This window comes from Halichoeres trimaculatus, unplaced genomic scaffold, assembly GCF_033239565.1.
Source record: "Halichoeres trimaculatus isolate MK-OKI-2021-1 unplaced genomic scaffold, fHalTri1.1 fHalTri1_scaffold_9, whole genome shotgun sequence".
Taxonomy (NCBI): domain Eukaryota; kingdom Metazoa; phylum Chordata; class Actinopteri; order Labriformes; family Labridae; genus Halichoeres; species Halichoeres trimaculatus.
In genome coordinates, this window is record NW_027437188.1 from 19,746,410 (window position 1) to 19,773,351 (window position 26,942).

The 26,942-nt window shown below is 39.7% G+C and overlaps 1 protein-coding gene across 2 annotated transcripts in view; it reads left to right on the plus strand.

Annotated features, from left to right (window-relative positions):
- The window catches only part of arap1 (ArfGAP with RhoGAP domain, ankyrin repeat and PH domain 1), a 50,947-nt gene that overhangs the window by 15,072 nt on the left and 8,933 nt on the right, over positions 1-26,942 (plus strand). The window contains exons 1-25 of one of the 2 annotated variants that reach the window (XM_074679238.1): positions 33-107; positions 2,832-3,010; positions 5,631-5,719; positions 5,800-5,882; positions 6,396-6,545; positions 6,813-6,882; positions 7,467-7,587; positions 7,768-7,952; positions 8,882-8,988; positions 10,223-10,422; positions 10,723-10,808; positions 10,963-11,145; positions 18,445-18,619; positions 18,981-19,115; positions 19,277-19,412; positions 19,539-19,641; positions 20,160-20,352; positions 20,568-20,613; positions 21,780-21,943; positions 22,978-23,190; positions 23,501-23,606; positions 23,696-23,843; positions 25,480-25,563; positions 25,787-25,864; positions 26,133-26,250. In XM_074679238.1, the coding sequence (XP_074535339.1) occupies positions 5,702-5,719; positions 5,800-5,882; positions 6,396-6,545; positions 6,813-6,882; positions 7,467-7,587; positions 7,768-7,952; positions 8,882-8,988; positions 10,223-10,422; positions 10,723-10,808; positions 10,963-11,145; positions 18,445-18,619; positions 18,981-19,115; positions 19,277-19,412; positions 19,539-19,641; positions 20,160-20,352; positions 20,568-20,613; positions 21,780-21,943; positions 22,978-23,190; positions 23,501-23,606; positions 23,696-23,843; positions 25,480-25,563; positions 25,787-25,864; positions 26,133-26,250 (2,902 nt within the window). In that variant the 5' untranslated portion in view covers positions 33-107; positions 2,832-3,010; positions 5,631-5,701. Of the gene's footprint in view, positions 1-32; positions 108-2,831; positions 3,011-5,630; positions 5,720-5,799; positions 5,883-6,395; positions 6,546-6,812; positions 6,883-7,466; positions 7,588-7,767; positions 7,953-8,881; positions 8,989-10,222; positions 10,423-10,722; positions 10,809-10,962; positions 11,146-18,444; positions 18,620-18,980; positions 19,116-19,276; positions 19,413-19,538; positions 19,642-20,159; positions 20,353-20,567; positions 20,614-21,779; positions 21,944-22,977; positions 23,191-23,500; positions 23,607-23,695; positions 23,844-25,479; positions 25,564-25,786; positions 25,865-26,132; positions 26,251-26,942 lie in introns of those variants that run through there. The other variant, XM_074679237.1, reaches the window with a different exon arrangement.

Consider the following 26,942-nt stretch of genomic DNA (forward strand, 5'->3'; position numbering starts at 1 on the left):
CCTCCTCCTCCTCTACTTTTTTTCCCTGTCCTCGGATGTCTGTATGTGTTTGCATACAACCTTTGTATCATCATGAAAGAGGACTCCCTTTGAACACGTCAGAACAGGTAACTCTGAGGCTTATCTTATAGTTATGGTAACTGCTCAGTCTGTACTTGTCTTTAACATGTGCTCTCTCCTCCTCCTCCTCCTCACTATGGTGTGTGTTAGTGTTTGAAACAAGGAAGCTTTCTTTCCCACTGTGCTCTTGTTTTCTGCAGTGTTACAGCTGATTTAAACCTGTGTGCAGTGAGCATGAAACGCGTTAGTGCAGAGTTTATCATGCTCACATGAGACAGTTTTGGCTTAACCATGCGAGACAGACACTGATCCTCACAACAAGAAATCCTGCTCATCCTGTGACAGGACAAGTTAAGGTAGCAGTCACTGATTGTAGAGTTTAACTTTGTTTCTTTAAAGCCAGTAAAATGAGATTTTACAAAGGTGCTCAATATGTTGATTTAAGAAGTTGTAGTTTACATAAGCTGTTTTCTTTTCATTAACTCTTCAAACAGTGAAGAGAGAACTTAAATTACACAAGATGCTTTTCATCTGTCTTAACTATGAGATTAATTAGCTGTTGTCGTTGATTTAGAGAGGAAGCGTGTAAAACTTGCTCTGATTAAACCCACATATGTACAGTTTGCTGTTAGAAAGAGGTTTGCACTGTTCCTCCAGCTTTCTGCCGTCTTTATTACCATTTACTACCAAAAACGATGTTAAATATAACAGCTAGCTAAGCAGCTCCACACTCAGCACTCTTCCCCTGAGAAAAAGGAGGAACTGTGTCAACAGGTCAGTTTCCCGTCATTGTCAGGCTTTGTCCCTCTTTGTATGGTTCATTATATAAACAGAGCTAATGAATAGAATACATAATCCGAGTGTCACAGATACAGTTAAACACTTGATATCTTTGTTAATTTTACTGGTAACCAAGTGTATAGAAAAGCTATTAGCTAATATTGTTATGTCCACAGTAGTGCAGAACTACCTCATAGTAGTTCAGCTTTGTATTGTATTTTGGCAGGTGATTCAGGATTGGTTTCCCTGCTGTAGATAGCAAACAGAACAAGGAAGAGTTCAGATTGAGTAGTGTTGCCTCCAAAGTAAACTAAACTGATGTAAGTTTCCATCACAGGCTTATTGGATCTTTTCTTTGACCCATAAAAACTACCGTCTGTTCACCTCTCGTATTTGACTCTATCAGGATGTAAGTAACTGATGATTAACTTTAAAACTTAAGTTCACTTTGGAATCAAGAGGATATTTTCTTGTGACCAAAATCTCTGCGGTGAGCTGATGATTGCAGCTGTATAGAGAAGTCAAATTCTCAAGACACAAGAATATAAAGAGGATCTTACACAACACTTGCTGGATAGAAACAGGGCCAGTGTTCTCATTCTTGACTTTCCCGTCAGCTAAAAATATTTCTTAAAGAAAAAAAAAACTGTGCGTAAATGACTTCACTTCACAATCATGGAATTCTCCTGTCTTGATTTATAATCCTGTGAAAAGGAAGATGTGGTTTGTGAATGTCACAGATATAACATTGTCTGGTTGTTTAACAGTTTAGTATAAAATAAACTGCACTTTATGTATTTGTCAACAAAATATTGAAGTATGATTTTTTTACTTAAGTTATAAGAGCATGCAGCTATTAAAACAAAAATATTTCACCGAATTTATACGGGTTGATGAAGGGCACCACACTGCACGGCACTGTATTCATGCCCAAACCACAATAATAATGTGATTTCAAAATGCATCCTGAAGCAAACCCAAGCCTTATGTGCAGTCAGTCCTTTTGAGTCAGAGTTGAGATAGTGTTACAGATAAAAAGTCGAAAAACACAAACACACCATGATCTGAAGAAAGTGGAATGTGTGTATGTTGCAAAGGTAAGTATTTTGTTTTCTGGATCAGTCGATTCGTTCAGTTGTTGGAAAGATTTTCTATATCAGTAGTGTTCAAAAGTTAAAATAAAGACAGAATTCTCATCATTGTGAGTGGACGATGATAAGATTACTTAAAAATGATACAGCACCAACCAACTAGTTTCATTTCAGTGTCTTGAAAAGCCAGTAGCATAGCAATGATAACAAGAGCAAATGAGAATGATAAAGCCGAGTGCTTGTTGACTCTGGATAAGATGCTCTGAGAAATGATGCCACTTATCAGAGCTGAAAGACGAAGACAGAATTAGCAGTCATGTTAGATTACAGTGCTTTGTCCAACCAGCATACTTCTACACTGTGTGTGTGTGCTAACAGGGGATCCATTGGTATGCTGTGTTTACATCCAGGTCTTGGGGGCTGTGTGTGTATGTGCACGTTCAGACTTGCTGCCCATATCAGAGAGAAAGAAAGAAAACCAGACAGTCTGTGTAGAGCAGAGAGACATAAGTCAGCCACAGTTCTGTGATTCATTCTTGGACCACTGACGAAGACTTGGGAACTGCTGGTCATAATGTGGACCGACACAGAAACTAAGTTGGATCCAGAGATAACGCATACTTTCTGTGCCTACATGTTCTTTCACACTTAACTGCTGGTACTTTGACATTTTCGATTGGATTTTTCTGTTCCTGGAGGACGATCTCAACAGCTTAACTTTTCACTGATTATAATGGAATAAGAAGAGACAAGGAAGAAGGGCTTCACATCCCATCAGAGCATGTACAGAATCAGCCGGCTGCTTGGGGTTTTCACCAGACCTCAGATTACCATGGTCTCTGAGGACTTCTCTGCCCCTCAAACCTCTGTTGACATGTCCTGCACCCCTTTGTTCCCCAGCCCCTCTCCTCCACTCCCAACCAAGACGGTCTCCGATGAGTTGCAGAAAGATCAGACTCCTCTGGTCCCACCTCGCATCCGGACACCCCAAATCCAAGAAAACACACATCAGTCAACTGTCGCTGACACTCAACCAGCTTTGTCTGAGAAGAGAGGGCCTCAACCTTTGCTTCTGTCCAGTGAGTAATGTCGTCAGTATGTCGTTATTTTTGGCATAAGACAACATTGTGAAGGAGTTGAGTAACATATAGGCTGAGTAAGAGGAAAACCAGAGTGCACGTGGTTATATTGGTTCATTAGCTTCTTTGCCCCTAAGCCACATGGTCTAACCTGCTTGTGGTCCTGACTAAACTCTGCTTTTGTTCCCATGTCTAAATGCAATGCAGACAGAATTAAACTGACCTCATTTTCGTCAGACAAACAGAACTTATCCTATAAATCAAGAAATTAATCTTCAATAAAGTGTGTAAAATAGACACTCCTGCTAATTTCTGTAAAATATCTACAATAACTGTTAACTGTAAAAGCCTGAATGTTGTGAAGCTTAAGATCTTGCAAAACAAGAGAAGAAGATCTGTCACACATCTCTGCTGATGCTCTGTTCATGCAAGATGAGGACGTGAGTTAAGATAGAGCTTGATAAAAACCAAAGCTGATATAATCAGACATTCTCAGAAAAGCTGTTTTTGTGGCGCAAGGTCTGACAAAAGTTAGGAATGTTTTTTAATCATACATGAGATTTTTTTTAATAGATATCATCAAACAACCTTCACTGTTCAGTCTGCAAGATTTGTCAGTCAGGTTTCAAACATGCATATTTTGCAGTTAAACATCTTTCATGAGGCAACTTTTTACTTACACACAGGTGCATCTAAGTTTAAGAATAGCTAAGAAAAGCTCATTTTGACTTATGTCCTTTAACTTTCTTTGTAAATGTCATGTGTCTAAATAAGACTAACCTCATTACAACTACAGAGAAACCTCAGAGATGCTTAAAAAACAGCAGAGCACAGGTTTCACTAAACAACCCTCCTTCCTTATTATGAACTAAAATGATCTATGCTTGATGTGTCATGTATTTGATCTCAAGTAGTTGGTGTGCATTGGAGGCTACACAGCTTTATTTTGCTTGCTCTATCTTTAATAGTCTAACCCCGAGAGTGGTAAATGACTAGTTTTGCTGGATGTATTTCCATTCTTAAAATACACACATCTCTAATGTACTGTGTGCTAGTGCTACTGATGTTGTTTCTGGACTTTGGTATCCTACGCTTCTTCATAAAAATTAGGGCTGGGACGATATGCTATTCTCATGATTCGATTCTATTATGAATTTTGGGGTGCCGATTAATTTTAAATTGAGATTATTGTATATTTAGGATTTTTGCAATTTTTAGTTTGCTTTTTTAACACCAGACCATGTGAAAAAGTTAAATGATGATAATGTCTAGGGTCATTCCTACAGTTCGGTGCCATTTCAACATTGTGACTTTCTTTTAAAAAATGTAAAACTTTGCAAGAATTTTTGGTATACTCTGAAAAAGAGCTTATCAAACTACAAGAAAATTATATCTGTCAAGCTCAGGATATTGAACTCTAATAATTTTGACCAAATTCTAGACATGCAACACGGTCCAAATGTCCACCCTGTTATGGGACATTTTCATCTTTATTGATAACTGTTCTGAATGCATAGTCATTGTGCTTTTTTACGTTTTCTGATGACTTCAATGTCCCCTATTTTATAAGTAAAATTATTCATAAAAAAATATCTATACATACACATTATCTTGAATAAAACACGTTTTAATCCAACACAAAATGTACATTCAACATATTTCATTTGCAATAAAAGAAAGTTCATGGGACATGTACCATGTTTTTAACTATTTTCAGTTTCTCACTTAATTCGCCATGTTAATAACTACAAAGACAATCAAAATATTATTGAATATTCTTGAATTAATGTAAAAAATACAAAGATAATAGGGTAGACTCAGCAGTAACAGGGTGGACATATAACATTGTATAACCATACATTTCTATTATAGAAAGAAAGAAAGAGAGAAAGAAAGAGCGAGAGAAAGAAAGAAAGAAAGAAAGAAAGTAAGAAAGAAAGAAAGGAAATTAAAAAAAAAAGACAATGTCAAGTCATTTTCATTGTCTGTAGATACAGACTATACCTGGAGCCATATTTTCACATAAAATTCACATCAGGTGAGTCAGAGAGAAACATTTCACCCTCTGTTTTTTTCCAATCAGTTTATAAACAAATGCTGAAATGAAGAATGTAAATTTGAAAAAAAAAAAGTTTTTTTTCGACAAGAAACACTAATTTTGATATCGTCAAACAAAAAATCCCGATATATCGATTTTCATGTTTCCCCCCACCTCTAGTAAAAATACCGGAATAATATCATAATTAACAAATATGCTTGTCTAATATTTGTTGTCATTCAACTTGAAGAACTAGTGTTAAGAGATGCACTGAAAGGATCCAGTGACACTTTGAGCCGTACTTCCTTGGCTATTAGGTTTCTGTCTTCACATGAATAAATCAATATCGCTGACAATTTTATCAACAACTACAGAACTTTAATGTGTGTCACATGCCTTAAAAGCTTTTTTTGATGTCTGTGCTCTGCCAGACATATTCATCAGTATTACAGTATTTAAAAAAACAGGCTTTCATATCAGATGCATACTTTGTGAAATATGTACACCGACACAGAAGAGCAGTGATGAATGAATGAAAAAACATTAATGAGACAGAAATCTAACTAATGCTGTTGATCTCAGGGTCGGATTCACTCGATGATGACTCTGACAACTACGAGGATCCAGACTTGTTTTACTCCAGTGTTCATCGCATGAGCGCTCCAGACAGGGTAAGGAAAAATGCTTCTTTTACTCTGCTTGGTTTCATCCTCTCCTGCACCTTGTAAATAATGGCTGTCTGCTCCTATAGGATATGTCCCTGCAGGTTCCCAGTCTGCCAAAGGGACGGTACAGTTCTCTGTGCAGTGATGATGAGCAGCTGGATGACGACGAGTGAGTCATGCATCAACACATCAACAACAACACAAACATAGTATCAACCAAAAGCCTGAAACTCACTCTCTAACATTCAGGTGTTACTCAAGGAAACAAGCACGTTCTACAACTCTTGCAGTTTATGATTGGCATGATCAGCTTTGAAAGTTATGGAGTCTGTTGTGTACAAAGAAAAATTTGACCTCAGATGAACTCTTGTAGGAACAGGAATATCCTCACAGAACAGCTGTGTCAGTCCGCTGTGTCAGTGCATGCCTTTGATTACAGAAATGGTCTCCACACTCTTCAACATGCTTGTGGCAGTCATCTAAAACAAAATAAACTATACATGAGGTTTAGAAAGCAAGTTTCAAAGCAGTGACCAAAGCTTTGACACCTACCCTCGATATATCTCATAAAAGACTCTTTCAGTTTTAAACATCAACAAGTAAAAGATTTGTTGCAGGCTCTCCTCTTATTTGGTATCATTAACTTTATGTTTTTCATTTGCTACATTTCATCCATCCAAAGGTCCACCCTATGGCAAGATGAAGTCGGAAGCTTGAAAGGCAGTGTCTACCTGCCAAAATCAGGTAGACTCTCTCAGGCAGCCAAAGAGGACAGTTCTCAGCTCGCTGCTGTCATCAAGATGGGCTGGCTGGACAAGAATCCACCTCAGGGGTATGACTGATGGCATATGTTAACACATATCTAAGAGTGGGCTACTCAAGTGAATCAAACACCAACTCACACAGAAATCTGCTTTGTACTCACATTACATTAGATCTCTCAACATGATGTTAATTGTTTTCACATGGAAAAGCAATTTAAAAACTCCACGGCCTAATATTGCAAAATCTCTGACCTATTTCCTTTTGTGTTCACAGTCAAACCGGTATGACCTTAACTCCACTTTTTGAATACGTTTTTTCTTGCTCTTGCACACAGGGCCCTGTATTATCAGAGACGATGGGTAAAGCTTGATGTTGACTACCTGAGATACTTTGACAATGACAAGGTAAGCACACACTGACAGCAATTTTCATCTTGTCATCACGTTAGTCTCGAATGGAGACCTGCATGAAGTGTGAGACAAGAGTACCACGTGGGTGCCACTTTAGCATTTAGTCATGTCCCTTCTACGCTGACTCAGATCTGCATTGTTAGACCACCACTGCCATCAGATGTTAAAGCCACAACTCTTTACAACATTCAGCCAAACTGCTGAGATAAGGACTGATGGCATGATGGAAAAGTATGCTTTTAAAGCTCATGGACTTGAGTGCATGATCAATAATATCAGATAAGTACTTTGGGTTGTAACAACATTAGGATATCTGTGTTACTACACACAGCTTTCTGTGCTCACATTACTTGCACGTCTTACAGTCAGTGTGAATTATTTAGAAACTACAGTGGATGTGAGAGAAGGCTGGGGCGGACGTCAAAGCACTTTGTGTGGTCAGACTTCAGATGCTCTAATTTATTGAGACTGACTTTCCTACTTGCTCAAACACAAAAACACTCATGCACTTCCTGCATGCTGTACTCTAAATATAGATCTACCAAACAGCTTAGTTGTGGCTATGTGATGTGTTGTAGGATGTGTATTCTAAGGGCATCATTTCTACCGCCTTCATCTCTAATGTGAGCAGCGTGGGGGAGCTGAAGTTTGATGTCGTCACCACCAACCGAACCTTTATCTTCAGAGCTGAAACTGAAGGCAAGTCTGTTCAGTTGGTTCTCTTTCTTGTCTCTGTGTGTGCCTACTCATATAAACACATGTATGCTCCTGTTTGATGTGCAATGAATGAATGAATACACATTTTTCATTCATACCTATGCATCTTCCAGCCAGAGATAGCACTACTTAATTTTTTACTTTCATTTGCACTTTATTCAGCTGAGAGAAACGACTGGGTGACTGCCCTGCAAGACTGCACCAGGGGGCGCCAGCTACGCAACACCATGAGCCCTGGCTCACCTTTGGCCCCTGACTATAAGGGCTATCTGGAGCTGAGGGGGATACGCTCCAAACTTTACACTGTTGTTGCCTTGGATAAAGTCTTCCTCTACAAAAACATAGAGGTAGGCTCCTCTGTCTGTTGTTGTTGAGGAAAGCACTAATTCTAAAGTCTTTTTGTTTTTGTGTTTGTGTATTTAGCAACATACTTTATTTGGAAGAAACCTGAGAGTTGTCTCTGGATAAGCAGTGATCATGTAATTGTTCAAGTACAGCCAATCAGAATTGAGTACTCACCCAGACCATGGTGTAATATAAAATAATCAAAAAACATCTCTTGACCCATAAAAACAAAAAATGAATCCATATATTAAATTATGATCCCTTCATGTTTTTTCAAAGATTAGAATTAAAGATAAACTCTTAAGTTTTTCAGCCCATCAAGAGAGCGCAGACCTCCACCAAGTATATTGTGATTTAATGCAACACTTTAGTCCTACTTTAATGTTATTCTCCCTTTCAGCAGATTGTCTGCTACAGTTTGGTGTTAGTTGCAGGTTCGTATGATAATTTGTTACCTGACAGTGTTGAAAATTATAATGACCTAGTACATATTTCATGTTCCAGATCTTAGTATCCAGAATATTGCCAGGATCTGGATCATACCTTTACATCTGTCAGATCAATTGACCTTTTATTGTACTGTTTTACAAAGCATCTGACCATTTATCATGGAGTTATATACACATATGGTGAAACCGGCCCTATCTCACAATGATGAAGAATCTTTTTAAAAAATCCTGGATCCAGACTGTGATCCAGATCACCTTCAAAATGTAATCAGTTCTTCCTTATCCTATTTTGAACATTTCCTGAAAATTTCATCAAGACCTGTTCATTACTTTTTGAGTTATGTTGTTCACAGACAAACAGACAGACTCTCCCAATAACATAGCCTCCTTGTTGGAGGTAACAAACATTGAAAGTTCCAAATTAAACTTAATGATTTTGAGACCCTAACAAAATACTTGATTTTTCCTTTGTTTTCCTGCAGGACTATCGAATAGGAGTGGGTATCACATCCATTGAGATGAATGTAGGAAATGTTAAAGAAACCGATCGCCGCACCTTTGATCTCACCACACCTTACCGCATATTCAGGTACTGCATGCGTAGATACACACACTAACACACATTAAGATGCTTTTCTTATCAAATGAATACTGCAAAAACTGAAATCTTATTAAGTGTTTTTGTCTTATTTTAAGTAGAAAATTCCTTTTTAGACTCAATATGAGCCAAATTCACTTGACCAATCCAGAAAAATGTCTTGTTTAAAGTTATTTAAGGACAAAATGAGGTCTGAATTGCTCGTAACCGGTAAAAAAATCTGCCAATGGAACAAGAGAAAAGTTACTTGTATTAAGACATTATTCTAGTCTCAAGGAAATTTTCAAGCAATTTTTCTCGTTCCATTGGCAGATTTTTTTACTGGTTACAAGCGATTCAAACCTCGCTTTTGTACTCTGATAACTTGAAACAAGACATTTTTCTGGATTGATAAATTGGAAGTGGCTCATATCGAGTATGATAAGACAATTTTTACTAAAAAAAGGAAAAAAACACTTGTTAAGATTTCAGTTTTTTGCAGTGAATACTGTAAAAACTCTTGTATGTGTGCTTTGTTCACTGTACCTTTCCTATTTGAGAAGTGTATGCAGAAAGACACCAATGAGAACTTAATCTTTTATAACTCAGCTAAAAAGGTTTCTGGTGTAAGGCTTATTTCTCTTCATTAGGCTGACTCGCTTTCTGTGTGAGGACACTACTGAGAAATTAGATCATGTTGTTTTTTTGAGAACTCCCACCATCCAACCATCTTCAGAGACCTCAGCTGGACATCTTTTGAGAATGTGAAAAGCCCTTTGTATGACTGAGTGTGTTAGTTTGCGTGTGTGTGTTTGAAGAAGTGTTGTTGATGTGGTGTGTGTGTGGTCTTTTGGCTGACAGTGTCAGGCCTGCAGTGCAAGAGCTCAGCTTGACAGGATGAAGAAATCTGAAAAGGCCTGTGTATTTGTATAAGACTTGGACAGTGAGTCACTGTGTGTCTCGGTCTTTGTGTATTTTTCAGACTCTAGTCTGTGGGAAATGTTAGGATGTATATTTTGAGAAAAGAGAGAAGCAACATGTTGTTCGACCAATGAGAAGAGGAAGATATTTTTGTACAGTTTCCAAACTTTAACTCCAACATATTCAACAAAACAAGCACAGAGTCCAGACTCTGTGAGCACGGGCGCTTGCAGGGCAGTCTGTTGCTTTGCTTAAAGTTGCTTGTTGTTATCAACACCTATATGTCAGCATTAATACCCAGCCGGGTGTGTGTTGCTCTTCGCAGTTTCATCGCAGAGTCTGAGCAGCTGCGAGAACAGTGGGTTGACGCCATGCGGGATGCGATAGGTGAGGCCTTGTCGAATAGTGAGGTGGCAGATCGGATATGGGCGGAGCCTAGCAACAGTTTTTGTGCTGACTGTGGGGCTCCAAAGCCTGAATGGGCTGCCATCAACCTGTGTGTGGTGGTCTGCAAACGATGTGCAGGTTTGTGTACTTTGAATTTTTTGTAATTTTATTTTAGAGTTTGAATCATGCTGCTTTGCAGGAGAGACATCAATGAGGTGGCGATAACATGTTTTTCAGTATGTTCTACTCATTTATGTCTTCATTTTTTTACTTCTCTTTTTTGCTGTTTGTCGCTACGACAGTGATAAAGATTTATCCTTATTGCTACTAATGGGGTCTTTCTGATTCACATAATGTGTAATTTCACAGTGCTGAGACACAGCCCAGATGTCATTTGTTTTGTGTGTGTTTGTGTATGTATGTGATGACATATTTCAGGAGAGCACAGAGGATTGGGTCCGAGCATTTCAAAAGTTCGCAGTCTAAAGATGGACAGAAAAGTTTGGACAGAGGAGCTTATACAGGTGCACTGCAGACACAAATAACCTGATAACCAAAAAACCTTTAACGTGACCTTTTTTAACAGAACAAAGAGACATAGTGTTCAGTTAATCATGGTTGTGTTATTAAAGGACATTACACATGTTTACATGTATCCAATCTCTACCTGCGATACAGGTATTCCTGTTGCTTGGCAATGAGCGGGTAAACAGTTTCTGGGCAGCTAATGTCCCTCCTAGTGAAGCGCTGACTCCTTCAAGCTGCAGTGAAGAGAGACGACGCTTCATCACCAACAAATACCGCCAGGGCAAATACAGGAAGTACCACCCTCTGTACGGAAACCAGAGAGAGCTCAACAATGTAAGTCCAAATTACTGTTTTGAATGTTTGCTTTTGTTTGTGTTACCCTATGGCCTGGATTAAAGGCTTCACACTGTACATTACAAATTCCTTCAGAGTTAGTCAGCACACTTCAGGTAGGAGAGGTAGAGAGGGTTTAAAAAGAATTTAGATTGTTGGTTTAGCAATCCAGTGTGACTCAGTGACTTCTTTTCTTCATATTCAAACACCTCTTGGTGCCAATGTAGACTGTCACTCTTCCCTTCTCCACAGCTTTGTCCATCATCTGCGTATGTATGCCTGCCTGTGTGTGTGCACCTTATTTAAGGGTACAGCCTTAGCTGTTACTGAAATTTGCAAGTGCTCAGGCACACACACACACACTCACAATCATACAACAAATCTCACTGATGTGCTCAGTATTACTCAGACTGTGAAAAAGATGCCAAGAATTGGGGTCTATACATTTCTGTACAGACCCCTCAGATAGGAAGAAGACTCAACAGAACAACAACACAATGGACCTTTTATATAGAAACATTTAAAAAGAATAAAGTAGCAAACAAAGTATCTTGTTTTAAAATGTATTTTAAGTTAAGATTTGTCTCAACTAGCCTACATTTATAAATTTGAACTAGCATTGGGGCCTTGAAGGGCCTGGTTTGAACTCCCTCTATTGGAGTGAAATCCTGTCCTTACATTACATTTGGCAGGATTCCTGATTAAGCCTTGCACGCATGCATAGTCTGCAGAGTGTGATTATCCTAATAACTGATGTTCAGAGCCTCAGACAGAGTGATGTTTATGCAGGTCAAACTAGTTTACTCAGATTTCTAGGTGGCTTCATAGTCAGCACTGTTTGTAAAACTTGTGAGTTTGTGAAGCTTCTTGAAGATGGAAATAAAAGTGTCTGTATCTGTCATGATTGTTGGGTTGTTTGGGAACTCTCGTGGCCACAGTCAAAGGTTAAATGTTTGGTTTCTTTGCAGTTTGCCTGCTCTGTTTGTGTTAAATGTCACAGCGTTCAGACCTAGCTTGGTCACTCATTAGCTGCTTAACCCACTTACCACGAACAATGTGGACTGCTCACAGACATACTGAGTGTGTTAGTGAGTCACATTAAGCACCTGACTGTTTGTACTATTTTTCCTCCCTCAAGCATTCAACTCTGTCCGTGTGTGTGTTTGTGAGTCACTCTGTTTTGGATGTACAGAAAGAGATAATGAAGTTTTATTACTTTACGCACACACACTCACATGTACTCACACAAACCACTATTACCCTGGTTTGAACTGTCTATGTTCAGCTCCTAGTCCCCTCTTCTTCATTCAGTCCTCCTGTTTGATGTCGTCTTTTCCTGTTGCCACTCTCAGATTTCCTCTTAGATTGTATTTTCTTTACAGGAACTTGCCCTGACACTCTAACACAGATATTTAATAATTGCTGATCTACCTGTTTCTCTGCCATGGGTTAAACACTTGAAATATTTCTATTTGGCTTCACCACTGTTTTCACTTGGGTGTGTCTTAAGTATAAATAGAATCTGCAGTGTGTTTTCTTTACTAAATGCAGTCACAGTATTTGACTATCACTGATCTTAAACCAGTAAAAAGTGTGGTTTAAAATAAAGAAAGTAAACCTGTGTTTTTGTGAGTTAAAAACCTGCTCCTGGGTTTTTATCCCCACTTCTCTGCCCTCCTTTCTTTCTTTGTTTTTCCTTTTTTTTCTCATGACGTGACATCACTACTCACTGCTTAAGCTGGAATGTGCTGAAACTCCGCCTCTCCCTCTCTTCTCCTCCTCATTGTTTGGCCGGGGACTGCCGAGAAAGTTGATATCTTCTCTTCTGGCTCTTTTTCCTTGTTTTGTAAGTGGCTAGTTTTCCCTAACTTTATGGCAGAATATCCCTTTTCTCTGGCTTTGCGATTTCAGTGCGCTTGTGTCTGTGTTGGGTAATGTCAGACTGTGGAATGCGTGTAAGGGACTGAAAACTCACAGGTAAGTTTGTGTGCTCAGTCAGCTGTAGAAGAGAGAAGTGTAAGAGTGTGTCGGTGTGTTTTTATTGGTTATTTCTTTAAAGAGTGTTATTCTGATTTGATGAAGTAAACAGTAAGCAAGTGTGTCAATGGACTTTGGCTCGGTGACAAAGATCTCAGCATAGTTGCACAAACCCATGCATTAACTGTATGTGGGGCATAGTTGTGTGGTGAGTCTATGAGCTCTGCTGCTGTATCTCTTTCTATGCCAGTAAGTACTTTAGACTTATTGTGCGTCTGCGTATGTTTTTCACCAGAGTGGGCTGAGATACGTTAGCATGCATTTTTATATGTGTGTAGGCATGCTTGGGAGCCTTCTTTGCATTTGGTGCTGTGCTGCTTCACCATCTGTGTGTGTCCATGTGTGTAGTCAGGGTAGATGATATGCTCACCTCTGTCAATGGACATCATTGTGTCTCCCTCTCACTCCCTCTCTGCTTTGTTCTGCCTTCCTCTTGTGCTCTTTCTCCCTCTTTCAGCACTAGGTAGAAAACTGCGTTCTGGATCTCTTGCTCTGTTGCAGCAACATAGAATTCATGATTTCATAAGGAAGTATTACAAATGTGTTTGAGCATGCCAAAAGCTCAGAATGCTCTTGAGAAATCAATTTTGAATGTTTGATTTTCGAAGAACATGTATGCTGCGTTTACCTCATGTTTGTACTTTCAACTCTTTGCAGATCCTCTTTATTATAAAACAAAAATGCCAGAGTTGGTTTAAGAATTGATGCTGGTATCATGCCACAGGGTGTGCATCTAAATAACTCTATGGTAGCCTTCTGTACTTTGATGGCCAGGCGCCTTAAACTGTTCCAGTGGAAAGACCCTCTTCCTCCTAAATATTCTCACTGGGTTAAAGAGATTATGAAATATGTCAAGCTTGAGTAGATAAGACACTCTCTTAAAGGGTCTGTCTTATGATTTTATGAAACCTGGAAGCCTTTCTTGATGTTTGTTGAGAAGTTAGGAGCAGAGATCATAATCCCACAATTTATTATACTTCTTTCTGTGTTAGCTGGTGCTAGTGTAGGATGACTGATTATTATAGCTCAACACTTATCCAGTGGGTTAATAGGTGGGGCTTTTCCTTTTTTTTTTTTTTTTTTTGATAGTCTGTATATATGGTTTTCTTTATACTTTTATTCCCCTGTTTGTTTTGTATATTGTAAAATTTTCAATAAATAGACCTTGATTGAAAAAAAGAATTGATGCTGGTGAGATAGAAGCCAATAAGAGATGCTCTATAGATATCTGACAGAGAGACAGGACAGAACTGAAGTTAGTGTTTACACACAGACAGTATTTTTAGGAGGTGTGTAAAGTTTTCCGGAGATATGTTGTGTTCATTCACAACTATCAGCTCTTAAAATTCATGCTCGCTGCCATTCTGTGCTGCATTTTGTGTCTTTTTCTATTCATGAATATCTTCCCAACCTGCCAGTCACCAGAGGCTGTTCCAGTCTTTTGTGTTTGTGCATGATGGTGACAGTTGGTGTGTTTCTGGCTCTTATTTTAGGGAACTGACCTAGCAGAGAGGCAGTTCCCTAAAATATCTTTTATGGGTTTGTTTGTGTGCTTTTATAGTTCTGGAAATTGGCGTTCTGTGTAAGCTCCATGCTCCAGATTTCTTTTCTTTTTTTAGTCCACTCCCTGATGTTCCTCGTTCTTTTGTGTCACCTTTCATTCCAGCTGATTGTTTTCATTTCCTCATTCATACTGTACGATCTTAGTCTTTCTGGTTACTCAATCATTTCTGCAGTTTTTCATTTTTCTTTCTTTCTTTTCTTTCTGTTTTTCCTTGAATTCCATTTTTATTTCCCCTCTTCACCATCTGTCTGGATTTTCACCTTCATTTCTGTTTTGCGCTCTCAGTCCCTCTAAATGGTTTCTGGTAAGGTAATGATGGAACATATGCGTATAACTGCTTTCCTCATCTGGATTTGATATATGTATGAGAGTGTATACACACACACACACACACACACACACACACACACACACACACACACACACACACACACACACACACACACATACACACACACACACACACACACACACACACACACACACACACACAGACATATGTATAAATGTGGGTGTGTCCTCATTTTGTCCTCATTTTTTGCTTAAATGGAGAAAGCAGACCCTGCTCTGTGTGTGTGTGTGTGTGTGTGTGTGTGTGTGTGTGTGTGTGTGTGTGTGTGTGTGTGTGTGTGTGTGTGTGTGTGTGTGTGTGTGTGTGTTTTGACACAGGGGGGCAGAGAGTGTAATGTTGAGTTGGTAGCCAAGTACAATCAGTCTCTGATGAATGTCCCTCACTGAAAGGCTTTCATCTTCCTTTCACAATATTTTTCTTTCCTCTGCACCACTCTTCTCTTTCTTTTTCCTTCACTTCAGTCCCGTTTCAGAACCCAGGCCAGATGGGGAGCTGTGATTTCAGACACACCCAGATATAATCTCTCTGTCTCTCCCTCATCTTCTCTGGGGAAAACTATGAAAGATTCTTGAATTCCCCCTCTCCTTTTCCTCATTCTGTGTCTGTGAATGTGTGTATGGGTGTGTGTTACTCTGTTTCATAGGCAGCAGATGTTGAAGGGCGTGAGGTCCTCAAACAATCAAATCCATTTCCTCATCTTACTCTGTCCTGATTGGAGTATTTGTCTTGGAGAGGAGCATGGTTGGTTGTGAGCACATAATGAGACACTGACCCATGTTTGACACAGCTTTCACATGTCTGTCCACATGGGGGACATTAAGTCAATCATTTTAGTGTCACACAAAGAGTTCTGAGGATAGGGAATGTGTCAGTACATCACATTTGTTTGCTCATGTTTGCAGTAAGATGCTGTTTCTGTATCAGGAGGGTGTGAGACCTGGAGCATGTAGGTTAATATTCGCCTGCAGGGATTGATCTTACGTAGTAGTTTCTTTCCATGTAATATCTACCTGCAGGCAAAAGAATGTGGTCAAGTCAATGTGATTGTTAAAGTGGATAAAACTGGAGTCAAATAAGTATCAATTTTCTCTCATAGCAACAATTATATAAACCAGGGTTAGCCAGTGTGGACAGTTCTCTCATATCTCTGCCCACATTTCAACTTGGATTCTTTGTTGAAAAGCACAAGCATAGAAAAATACATATTAGTTCAGTTTCATTAGGGTGAAAGATAAACCCCTAACCCTTATCAATAAACCAAGACACAAGAATCCAAAAAAGAAAGAAGGGTGCATGAAGAATCCAGGAGACATGTGGTGAACTGTTTCCCAGACAAAAAGAAAAAAAATGAGTTGAGAGCCAAATCACAGCGGTTCAAGGTGAAAATCCAAAAGTCCAAGGATCAGAACTCTGTCAGCCACATGGTTTCCCATTGATCCAGTTTTCCAAGATCCTGTGCCAACTCACCGGCTCTTGTGTTTTTTTTTCCAACTGGTCTTTCATGTTGTAGGTATTCAGACTCTTTCAATCTAAAATCCTTTGAACTCTCTCACTTCTAGTAGGACTTGTTTAATCTGTTTCCTTCTCTCACTCTCGACTTTCCGGGAGAAAGTTTTCCTCATCAACTCAGACATCAACATGACAAGTTTTTTGCCTTGGTATATTCTCCACAAATTATTGCACTGGACTTTCATAGGATTTTTATTTGTCACTTTGATCCAGTTTGTTTGGCAGGATTCCTCATCTTTTAATTAGTATGTTAAAACAGTTTTTTAGCCATTGAATCTAATGTTAACTGAACCTGAGCTTATTAAACATCACCTAGTTTTTCAGGGCATGTCCACTCTGTGATGGCACTCCTTTGATCCATAGTATATCATATTGTATTGTATACTATATTATAGTGTGTATGTGGGTTTCTTTTGCAATCCTAATCTCTGTCTGTTTCTCTGTGTGTAGAGGCTCATCAGTGCTTAGCTAGAGGAGGAGCTCTGTCTGTCTGTGTGACATAGTGCTGAGGAATTTCTCGGTCAGGTCCAGAGGAGCTTATTGGTTTTAACAGAAGACAGACGTGTGTGTATGTGTGAGTGTGTGTGTGAGTGACTTGTGTTCCTCAGCTGTAAAAACACTGCATCCTTCTTTTCTCAGCCGTAGCATCTTCCCTTTCCTCCTTCTTCCTCTTTTTTTTGTAACATGCCATATTTGGGCAAATGCTACTTTACAGTTTTCAATCTAACTACAAAAGAGAGCAGTTATAATTGATAACTTGATTGACTGGTTGATGTATATTTGTGTCTCAGGGTTGAGTTGAAAACCAATGTATCCCAGAAGAATTTACATTTGTGCTGGCTGTTTTCTTCTCTTGATGTTAGCCCCCTTGTGTTCAGTTTTTCAACAAGTGATCTGTTTTTTTTGTTGTATATCTTTTCTCAACTGATCTGTTGCATTTTCCCGTTTTTACACATTAAAATTTACAACAATGCCACTCAGATGCCGTGAGACGTTTTAAAATGTCTTTCTTCTTCCTCCGGCATAACAGAGAGAAAACAGTGAGTCTTACATTTCAAAACAACTTGATGTGAGTGTGCAGTGTACAAAAGATGCACAACAATTTCTTTTTTTTTTCACTTTTTGTTGATTTTTGCATTACCTTCCTGGCATGAAGCAAGTTTTGGGTCTTACAGTTTAATCCCATAAAAATTGCTGCAGGCTGGTTTGTTATTAAACATGCATTCATTGGATTTAACAGCAGCCCAACATTTGGCACAAGACTGGAAACCTGGAGACAACCTGTCAGAAGTTTCATCATTATAACAACCTCCAGACGTTCACTAAATCCCCCAATAACTCATTTTCCCCTTATTATTGGAAGTGTAGTATTTTTTTCTTTTAACAATAACAAAGAGGCATTGCATCATTCCTGTTTGGTGGGGTGGAGCAGCATTGACAGGCATTGGCATCAGAGAGCTCATTTCACTGTTGCTGATACTGGATCAAGTTATGAAGCCTCAATACAGGCATGGATGGAGTTTGACCTCAGCTGTTTCCTTTGTAACACTGACAGAGGATCACATGATGCGGTTAAAGAGAGGTCAGCAGCTGCAGGACCAGAGTACAGCAGTCATCACTTTATTATCAAGATACTGTCTCCATTCTGTGCTGTTATCATTGTATTTCTACCTTGAAGACATGCTCATTTCTGTAGGCTTCCAGGTCATCTCACCCCAGGATTAAGTACTGATAAAACAATACAACAACAGTTTTCTTTTAATGCTCAGCAGCTTATTTTCTGCAAGAAGATTTGCTTCATTATCTTGACTTTCCCTCCTCCCTGTTCCCTCCCCAGGCTCTCTGTATAAATGTGCAGTGCAGTGATGTTCTGGAGACGCTGAGCCTGATTTTCTGCGGTGCGGATGTGAATTGTTCGACTGGTATGGCAAGTTGTCCCACCCCTCTGTCCCTGGCCAACGCACACTCACAACTTTTACAGGCTGAGTTAATCAGCCACAATCTCAACACAGGTACAGTATAACTCTGCATGCACAGGATGATGTATGAGCTAACTGTGTGATGGGTTGCAGGTCTGAGTCTCTGTAAGGGTGTCCTTGTAAACTTCACACTAAGTTTCAGCAGAGGTCGTTTAAGCTTTGTGTCAGTAATTGCGTGACAAATTAAATAGATTCTCACTTTGTTTCCAGTAAAATCATACTGCTGAATGTTGTATAACCCAACGCACATTCCTCCCATTCTTAAGAGTGTTTGGAGTTGCCTATAATTTCCCTATTGACTTTGTCAGCAGCCTCTTATTTGAAGTAGATGACAGCATATATGGTGGTTTTTGCACAATAGATCGTTGAACTTTGTCCGCTGTTTCCCCCTCAGAGCTGCCGCGGTCAGAAGTGGGCGGGGACATGGAGGCGCTACATTACTTACCACAACCTTGTGTGTCTCATAATGGCTTCCTGTACAAGACTGCATCCATGGCTCGGGCTATCACAGAGCGCAAGTCCAAAGAGGGTATTAACACATGTCCTTCTTGCTCTCTTTCAGTGTTTGAAAGCACTAATGATGAATTAATGCTGTTGGTAAAGAAACGATGAAAACATACACAGTCACATTTTTATCAGTAGAAATTGTTCAGCCATGTTTTTTGAATGTTTATTCGTTGCTTTGTGTAGAGTTCAGTCGCCGCTGGTGCACGCTAAACGATGGCACGTTCAGCTACTACGAGAGCGACAAAAACTCGAACCCTAATGGAGCTCTGAAGGCGTCAGAGATTGTCTGCTTGGCTGTTGATGCCCCTGAGAAACACGGGTACGAACATGAACCCATCTTTATCTCCCTCAGTACACTGTCCGTCTCGAATCATGTTAGTCATGGTTCAGCATCAGCTGTATGCTTTTTCTTCTGTCTCACATGGCGTTTGTGTCTAACCCTCAGGTATGACCACACCTTTGAACTCTACTCAGAGTCAGAGCGTCTTTACCTGTTTGGTACTGATGACCCAGGGAGCCACAAGGAATGGGTCAAGTCTATTGCCAAGGTAACTGCACAAAAAAACCCCAAAACAAACAACTTCTGACCTTTCTCCTCAGATGAACCTCACATATAGCAAAAACATCTGACAGCAGCTGTTTGCATTTTTGTAAAATTTGAGAGCGCTCCTGTAAGTGTGGGGTTTGCAGCTCCAGCTATGCAGAGGTGGGAAGTATTGCTTTGTGGTCAGGAACGGGGCTGGCTCATGCTGACTTGTTTCCTGTGATGCTTATTTTCCTTCAGAGCAGCTGAGATAACTGTCAGCTGCATGATGGTGTGGAGCATGCACTTACTTTGATCCGCTCACAATCATTCAAAGTCAGTTTGTGCTTAATATTGAAGCAGAAGCTGCAAAACCTTGTCTCAACTTTCTGTACACAGCAATCCTTCCCCACAGAGTCATCGTCAACAATCATAAACCTCTTTCCGAACAATTTCACTTGTTTTGTTTTTCAAGTCCTCGGCACAGGAGCAGAAGAAACAAAGTGTGAGTTATAGAGCTGTGTTGCTTTCTTTTATTTGCAGAGCTTCATCCCTGCCTCTGCAGAGCCTTTACTGAGGTTGGGCTTTGAACGAATCGGGCGCCTGAAGTGTAAAGATGGCTTGAACCTACAAACATCCAAGGTTGGCTGGTTTGCTCTGGTGGACTCCACGCTCCATGCTTACCTGGCCGACAGCCACGGAGAGGAGATCCACCTTCGCAAACTCAATGAACTCTGTGAGAGAGACACAACAACACAAACATGTAGACACTTAGTACTACAATCACTTTCTTTACTCATGGAGGGACAGAGTGCAGTCACATTGAAGCTGACAGAAAATCATGTAGGGACAAAGTGGAACCAAAGCGTGAATAACATATTATGTTTGTAACCCCATTCTTTTATTGAAGCTGAGAATAATACGGTCACTATTTTTGTTGTTGTTTTGCAGCGATTCAGCAAGACAATGAGGTGCTGGTGCTGGTGGAGAGGGGCAGGTGAGAGGAAAGGATAGAAGTGTTTCTTGCTGGATTAATAAGTGTTAGCTCATTTGTGCTTCAGATTACCACATCTTACAGTGTAGATCAGACCCGGGCAAATTACGGCCCGCGGGCCACATCCGGCCCTTTGTAAGTCCCTGTCCGGCCCGAGTGAGGCCAATCATAAACATAAAACTTGTGCGAGTACATATGCATTAATGCTTCACCTAACACAGGCACTGTTCAAAACGTTGTGGTTTGTATTCTCCCTCCCTTTCACTGGCTCAGTCAGTCTCGCGTACACACGCAGCGCTTATGCGCAGCACACACTGAAGACAGAACTTTTCAACGACAAGCGTTCCACTATTTTAGAGTCAGCCTTCTCACTATATGATTCATGCTGCTCTAAACTCTTCTTATTGGAGAGGATGCTGCGTTAGAGCAGAGCTACGTTAGTTTAACTCACGTCATATCATGTCAACACCAAAAAAGAAAGATAGAAAACATCTTCATCAATCTGTCTCTGTTTCGGAGGTCTCCTGCAGCATCTTTGGATCAAACCATCTAACCGAAAGAGGGGTGGATGGTTTTTGAGTTCTCGATATAACGCCTAAGTACAGGACTCGATTGACTTTGAAAAATTTTAGAGCTCACAGAAGCAAACTTAATGTTGGTCAGCAAACAGGAGAAATCACAAGCCAGGAGAAAGGGTTAAAAAAAACTCCCTCCATATTCAGGAGTGTTGGCAGTCTGCCAGCACTCCTGATTGGCAAAAGTGACAAGCTCATGTATGACACAGATTGACAAAGACAAAAACTAGAGACATTTTCTCTATAATTTTAGGATTCAATGATTGTTTTTGTTTTCTCATTTGACCTAAACATAACAATTTCACATGACCTAATATAAATACTTACAGAGTGCTTTATTCGTCTGATTATCGGCACCAGATATTCAAAATATTAAATTTTAAAGCATTTTACAATGAAAGAAAGTTGGTGGCCCGCTGACACAATTCAGGTTTCTCATGTGGCCCTTGGTAAAAATTAATTGCCCACCCTTGGTGTAGATCATGGTATAAAGAAATTTCCAGTTTCTTCATGCAGTTTTTAAAAGATTCTTTTCTATATGTCACTTTGTTCTCTACTTGTCTGATATTATTGTCCCCGTGTTACCTCATTAAGAACTCTGTACATCGAGGGAGAGAGGAAGTTGGACTTTGCCGGCTGGTGCGCAGCCATTCAGGCAGCCGCAGGGCGTGGAGGAGATACACTGAGCCAGCAGCAGCTGACAGAGACAGACATCCCCGTCATCGTGCACAGCTGCATCGGCTACATCACACAGTGCGGTGAGAGAAAAAGCTCAACACAGAGAGTTAAAAACATGTAATCTGACAAGCTTTCCTCTCAACAATCAATCATTGTTTTTGTTAAGCACCATTTCTTTACGTTATTAACAACGCTGGCCTAGGCTGCAGCTAAACAAAGACACACACACAACGGACTAAAACCATTCTCTGTAACATGGTGTCACATACTGTTTAAGCACAGATTTGTATGGCAGGAAGCTACAGTCTCCGTAAGAAGCTGTGATCTTTGTTGCTGGCACTGCGTCCTCACTCAGCCCCAGTCTGCATTTCTGTGTGAATCCCTGTGTGACTTCAATGGCAGGATTTCTGGCTCTGCGTGAAACTAACAGAGTGCATGACAACAAAACTACCTCTGTTTCTACCCTCGCTCCTTGCTGCTTTTCTTCCCCCCTCTTTCTTTTCTCTTCCTTATCTCTTGTTTCTCATTCTTTAGCTTCCTCCCACCTCAAGCAGCTGATCTGGCTTCTTTCAATCTGACTACTTGTCTCTTTTACTTTGATCCTTTCCTCCTTTGACTCCTACATTTTCCTCTGTTTTGTCTTTTTTTTAGGACGTTTCTTTCCGTATGTGTGGGAAGGCTGTGTGTGTGTCTTTCTGTGTGTGTAGGAGGCTTCATGATGCTGATGTTTTCCTGTCAGAAATGTTAAGCCCTCTCGTCAGCTTTCCAGGAAATTTGGGTGGAACAGTCTGCCTTGTTGTAATAGTTGTGGTCATATAGCTTTACACAACATCTGATGTAATCATTATGTTGTCATACTGTGCAGTATATTTTAAACCTATGACAAATTATGAAGCATATTACGGAGCTGTAATGTTTGGAGACATCAGAAGTCTGCAAACCTGAAGTTTTTGGTCCCTGAAAAGGACACAGTTTAATGAGCTAAAGCCCTCTAGTGGACAAAAAGTGAATTGGATACCAGAACAGTTTTCTCCTTCTTGGCATGTTGATTTTTGATTTGTTTATTCAGCAATCTAAGATGACATACAATTTATATTTTTTACTATGTGTGAAGGCTTGGCATCTGAGGGGATTTATCGCAAGAGTGGTGTGAACTCCCGTGTGGCAGCTCTGTGCGACAGATTTCGGCAGGATGCTCGCAGCCTACGTTTGAGAGAAGGAGAGCACCAGGTGGATGATGTCTCCACAACATTGAAACGCTTCTTCAGGGACCTTGAAGAGGGTCTGTTCACTTCAGAGGATGCCAGCAACTGGCTCAGCACTGCTGGTAAGACACACTTCAGCATCCTTGTTCCCCTGTGCAGTTGAGCTGTGATTGGAGGCAGGTCATTTCGCCAAAATCACAAAAAACAGAGTCCTTCCATTTACACCTGGTGGTAGTTTGCCATTTATATTTATTTCATGAAATCTGGAGATTATATTTGTTACTGAAACTCCTTTATTCTTCTCTATCCCTTTTTGTTCTCTCACTCTTTCATCCTGTGCTCCCCACCTTCTCACTTTCTGACACTTTCTGTCTTTGATCCCGCTTTTTTATTTCCTCTGAATTAATGGTTCCCCTCTATCTCTGACTGCAGCCATTCAGGATGAAAGTACAAAACTCTCCAAGTACCAGGTGCTGTTAGAGAGACTGCCACGTGTGAACAAGGCAACACTACAAGCCCTCATCAACCACCTCTACTGGTAAGAAACAATCACTCATCCACAAACCTGAATGTTGCTTTGTTTTTCACTCAAGGGCTGCTCATGTGTTTGACCTGTGTTTGTTCTAGTGTGCAGCGTTTCTCTGAACTGAACCAGATGAATCTTCATAACCTGGCCATAGTGTTCGGTCCCACACTGTTTCAGACTGATGGGAAGGATTACACTGCTGGCCGCGCCATAGAGGACCTTATACAATACTACACACTCATCTTTGAGGTTAAACTTAAACTCTTACTCCACTTTCATCAAGTTTAAATTATTTATTACCCCCATTTGTGTGCATGGTGCCAAGATTATCCCTTACGAAAGAAAAATATATTGCAGCATATTGGAAAATATCTTGTCATATATTAGGTAATATATTCCCATATATGAGATTTAGTATTTATATTTTGCAATATATTGCAATATATGGAAAGCAACAATAATTTGTATATTTTGCAATATATTGCAATATATTTCATTAATATATAATATATTGTATATGTGCCCTCAATATTTTATTCCATGTAAATCATAATTATCAATGATATATTACAATACATAAAAAAAAATATATTGGTACATATATTTTTTTTCGTAAGGGATGTTCCTACAGTAGTCTTTTGTTTTTTTCAAGAAACTTAAAACAAAAGAACAGGGTGTCCGTGGGGTCTTAAAAAGTATTAAAAGTTGATAAATCAACTGTTGGAAAATTAAGACCCTTAAAAAGTATTAAAAAGTCTTAATCGTGGTTTTCTGAGGTATTGAATTTTATTTGTGTTCAAGCCTCGACTCTAAAAGTATCCATTAATATTTATTTTCCGCTTTGCAACTGCCCCCTGATTGTGCCGTTAAGCATTCGGACAGTGAAGTTGTCAGCTATTGGAGCTTAGCAGAATGGACATGCAACATTTTACACAATGAACCATGCAAGCCCATGTAGATCCCCTAGGAGCCGCCTGCTTCAATGTCATCAGTGACGTGCCGATGGTGGACACAAGAAGCTGAGAAAGCAAATCGCACGTTGCCTACATTTTGAAAATGATGAAATAAGTTCTTGTTTTTTCAGCTAGTTGGCCTTGAATAATTGCTGTTAAATTTATTCTTTCAAGCTTTATTCCTTCACAGCTTATCTCATTTCTATTTAAATTTAAAACACAACAGCTAAAGCTGGGTTGCTAGCGACAACTCACAATTGTTACTGATTAGTTCATCTTGTCTTCTTAGAAATCTTAAGTGTTTTAGTGTTCTTTTTAAAGACTAAAAGGTATTTTTACCTTGACATGTTTCGACGTAAACGCTGCCGTCTTCTTCAGACGCTGTCATCCAGACAGCTGTGTGGTGTCTTTTTGTCAGCTGTTTCCGGTAGTAGCTGGCGGGACAGACCACGTGATCAATCTGTCCCGCCAGCTACTACCGGAAACAGCTGACAAAAAGACACCACACTTAAGCTCAAAATTGTGATGAGGTCTTAAAATTTTTGAAAGTTTTTTTTAAAAAGTCTTAAAAAAGTAAATTAACCTCTGGGTTTCAGCATATACCCTGAAGAAGCAGCAGGAGCTGAATACATTCATGTGATTTCCTGTCTTGAGCACAGAATGAAATCCCTGCAGTCATAGTAAAAAACACACAACGACAGAAAATATCGTCAACATATTAATTTGTTCTGATGCGATCATAATTGGAGTGTCATAATTAAGACATTAAGTCAAACAACATCAACAATAAAACTCTAGTCCCAACTGGTTTACAGCATTGATTAAATGATGAGGTTTGGGATGTCAGTAGGGATTTCTGCTCAAGATCTAGAGATTATAATAATGTGTTATTACAGCATTGCGCCAGTTAAAGACTGATTCATTGTTTGCAGGTGGATGAGCAGCAGCTAAAGAAGCAGCTAGAGGAGATCACTGTCATCATCAAAGTGCGAGAGAAGCTCAGCGTGAAGTTTCCTGTGAGTCATTAAGTGATACAACTCAATAGAGCAATCTTGTTTGCTTTAGAATAAAATCTCCTGATAACCAGCTGATTATTTTTTGGGATAATCTGTTTTTTTTTGTTAGTGGTTTTATATCTTGTGAAGTGATGTGTAAACGTTTAACATTTAAAATCTTTATTATGAGCTGTACGTGCAAAATGAAGCAATGTCTGATTTTCTATGTGTGCGGGCATTTCAGAGCACCGAACCTGGAGGCCACTTCATCTGCACAGTTTACCTGGAGGAGAAGAAGGACACAGCAGAGCAACACGTCAAGGTGACAGAATAAAACAACATTATTAATTTTTGCTCTAACTTCTGTGGTGAAACATGAAAGAGGATAGAGGCGTGTTCTCCCACCTCAGGTTCAGCAATACTCTTAGGTACGAAGAGGAGCAGGAAGTAGTGCTGTCAAAACCTGTCAAATTATTGCATGCTTATCAATCCTCTTTGACAAGAGTGATCCTAACTGAACCACTGTTTGTGTTAATCTGCAGCCACACCTTTTTCTGTGTGCTGAGTAATTGTTTGAATTCCATCTTCAGATCCCTGGTTCGATGACAGCCGCAGAGCTGACCTGTGAGGTTCTGAACCGGCGTAACATCCCTGTTAAAGACAAAGACTACTGGAGCTGCTGGGAGGTCTGTGACAAGGAGGAAATGGGTGAGACTAAAGTCAAAGGTTTATTATTTATTCTTCTAAATGTAAAGTTTTCTTCTCTATTTAAAGCCTCATTCAGAGAGAAATTTAGGATAACGTGTGAAGTTAACATGTAGGATGACATGTCCAGAAAAAATAAACAAATAAAATGTCCCACAGCTTGTTCATAGTGCTCCACTCAACTTGCAGCCTGACCTACCCAAAGTGACACCCCAACTCCAGAGGCAAAGAGATCATTCCCAGCAATCTAATAGAGTATTGTAGTTTGTTTTGATCCTGTGCGTGGGCCATCTGGTTCTCTACCAGGAAGCCCGTAGGTGCTTTCTTATATGCCAGGAATATTCAGCTCGTCTGGCAGGTAACTTGTCAAGTGGCTTTAAAAAAAACCTGCTGGTTAGGGCAAGACCCAGAGGAATGATACAAACAGGAGCAGCTCAGAAAGAGGATGAGTGATCACTTGAAAAGATATAAACACACTGCAAAAACTGAAATCTTACCAAGTGTTTTTGTCTTGTTTTCTGTAGAAAATTTCTTTTAAGACTCAATATGAGCCACATTCACCTCATCAGGTCAGAAAAATGTCTTGTTTCAAGTTATTTAAAGACAAAAATGAGGTCTGAATTTCTTGTAACCAGTAAAGATAATCTGCCAATGGAACAAGAGAAAAGTTACTTGTATTAAGACATTATTCTAGT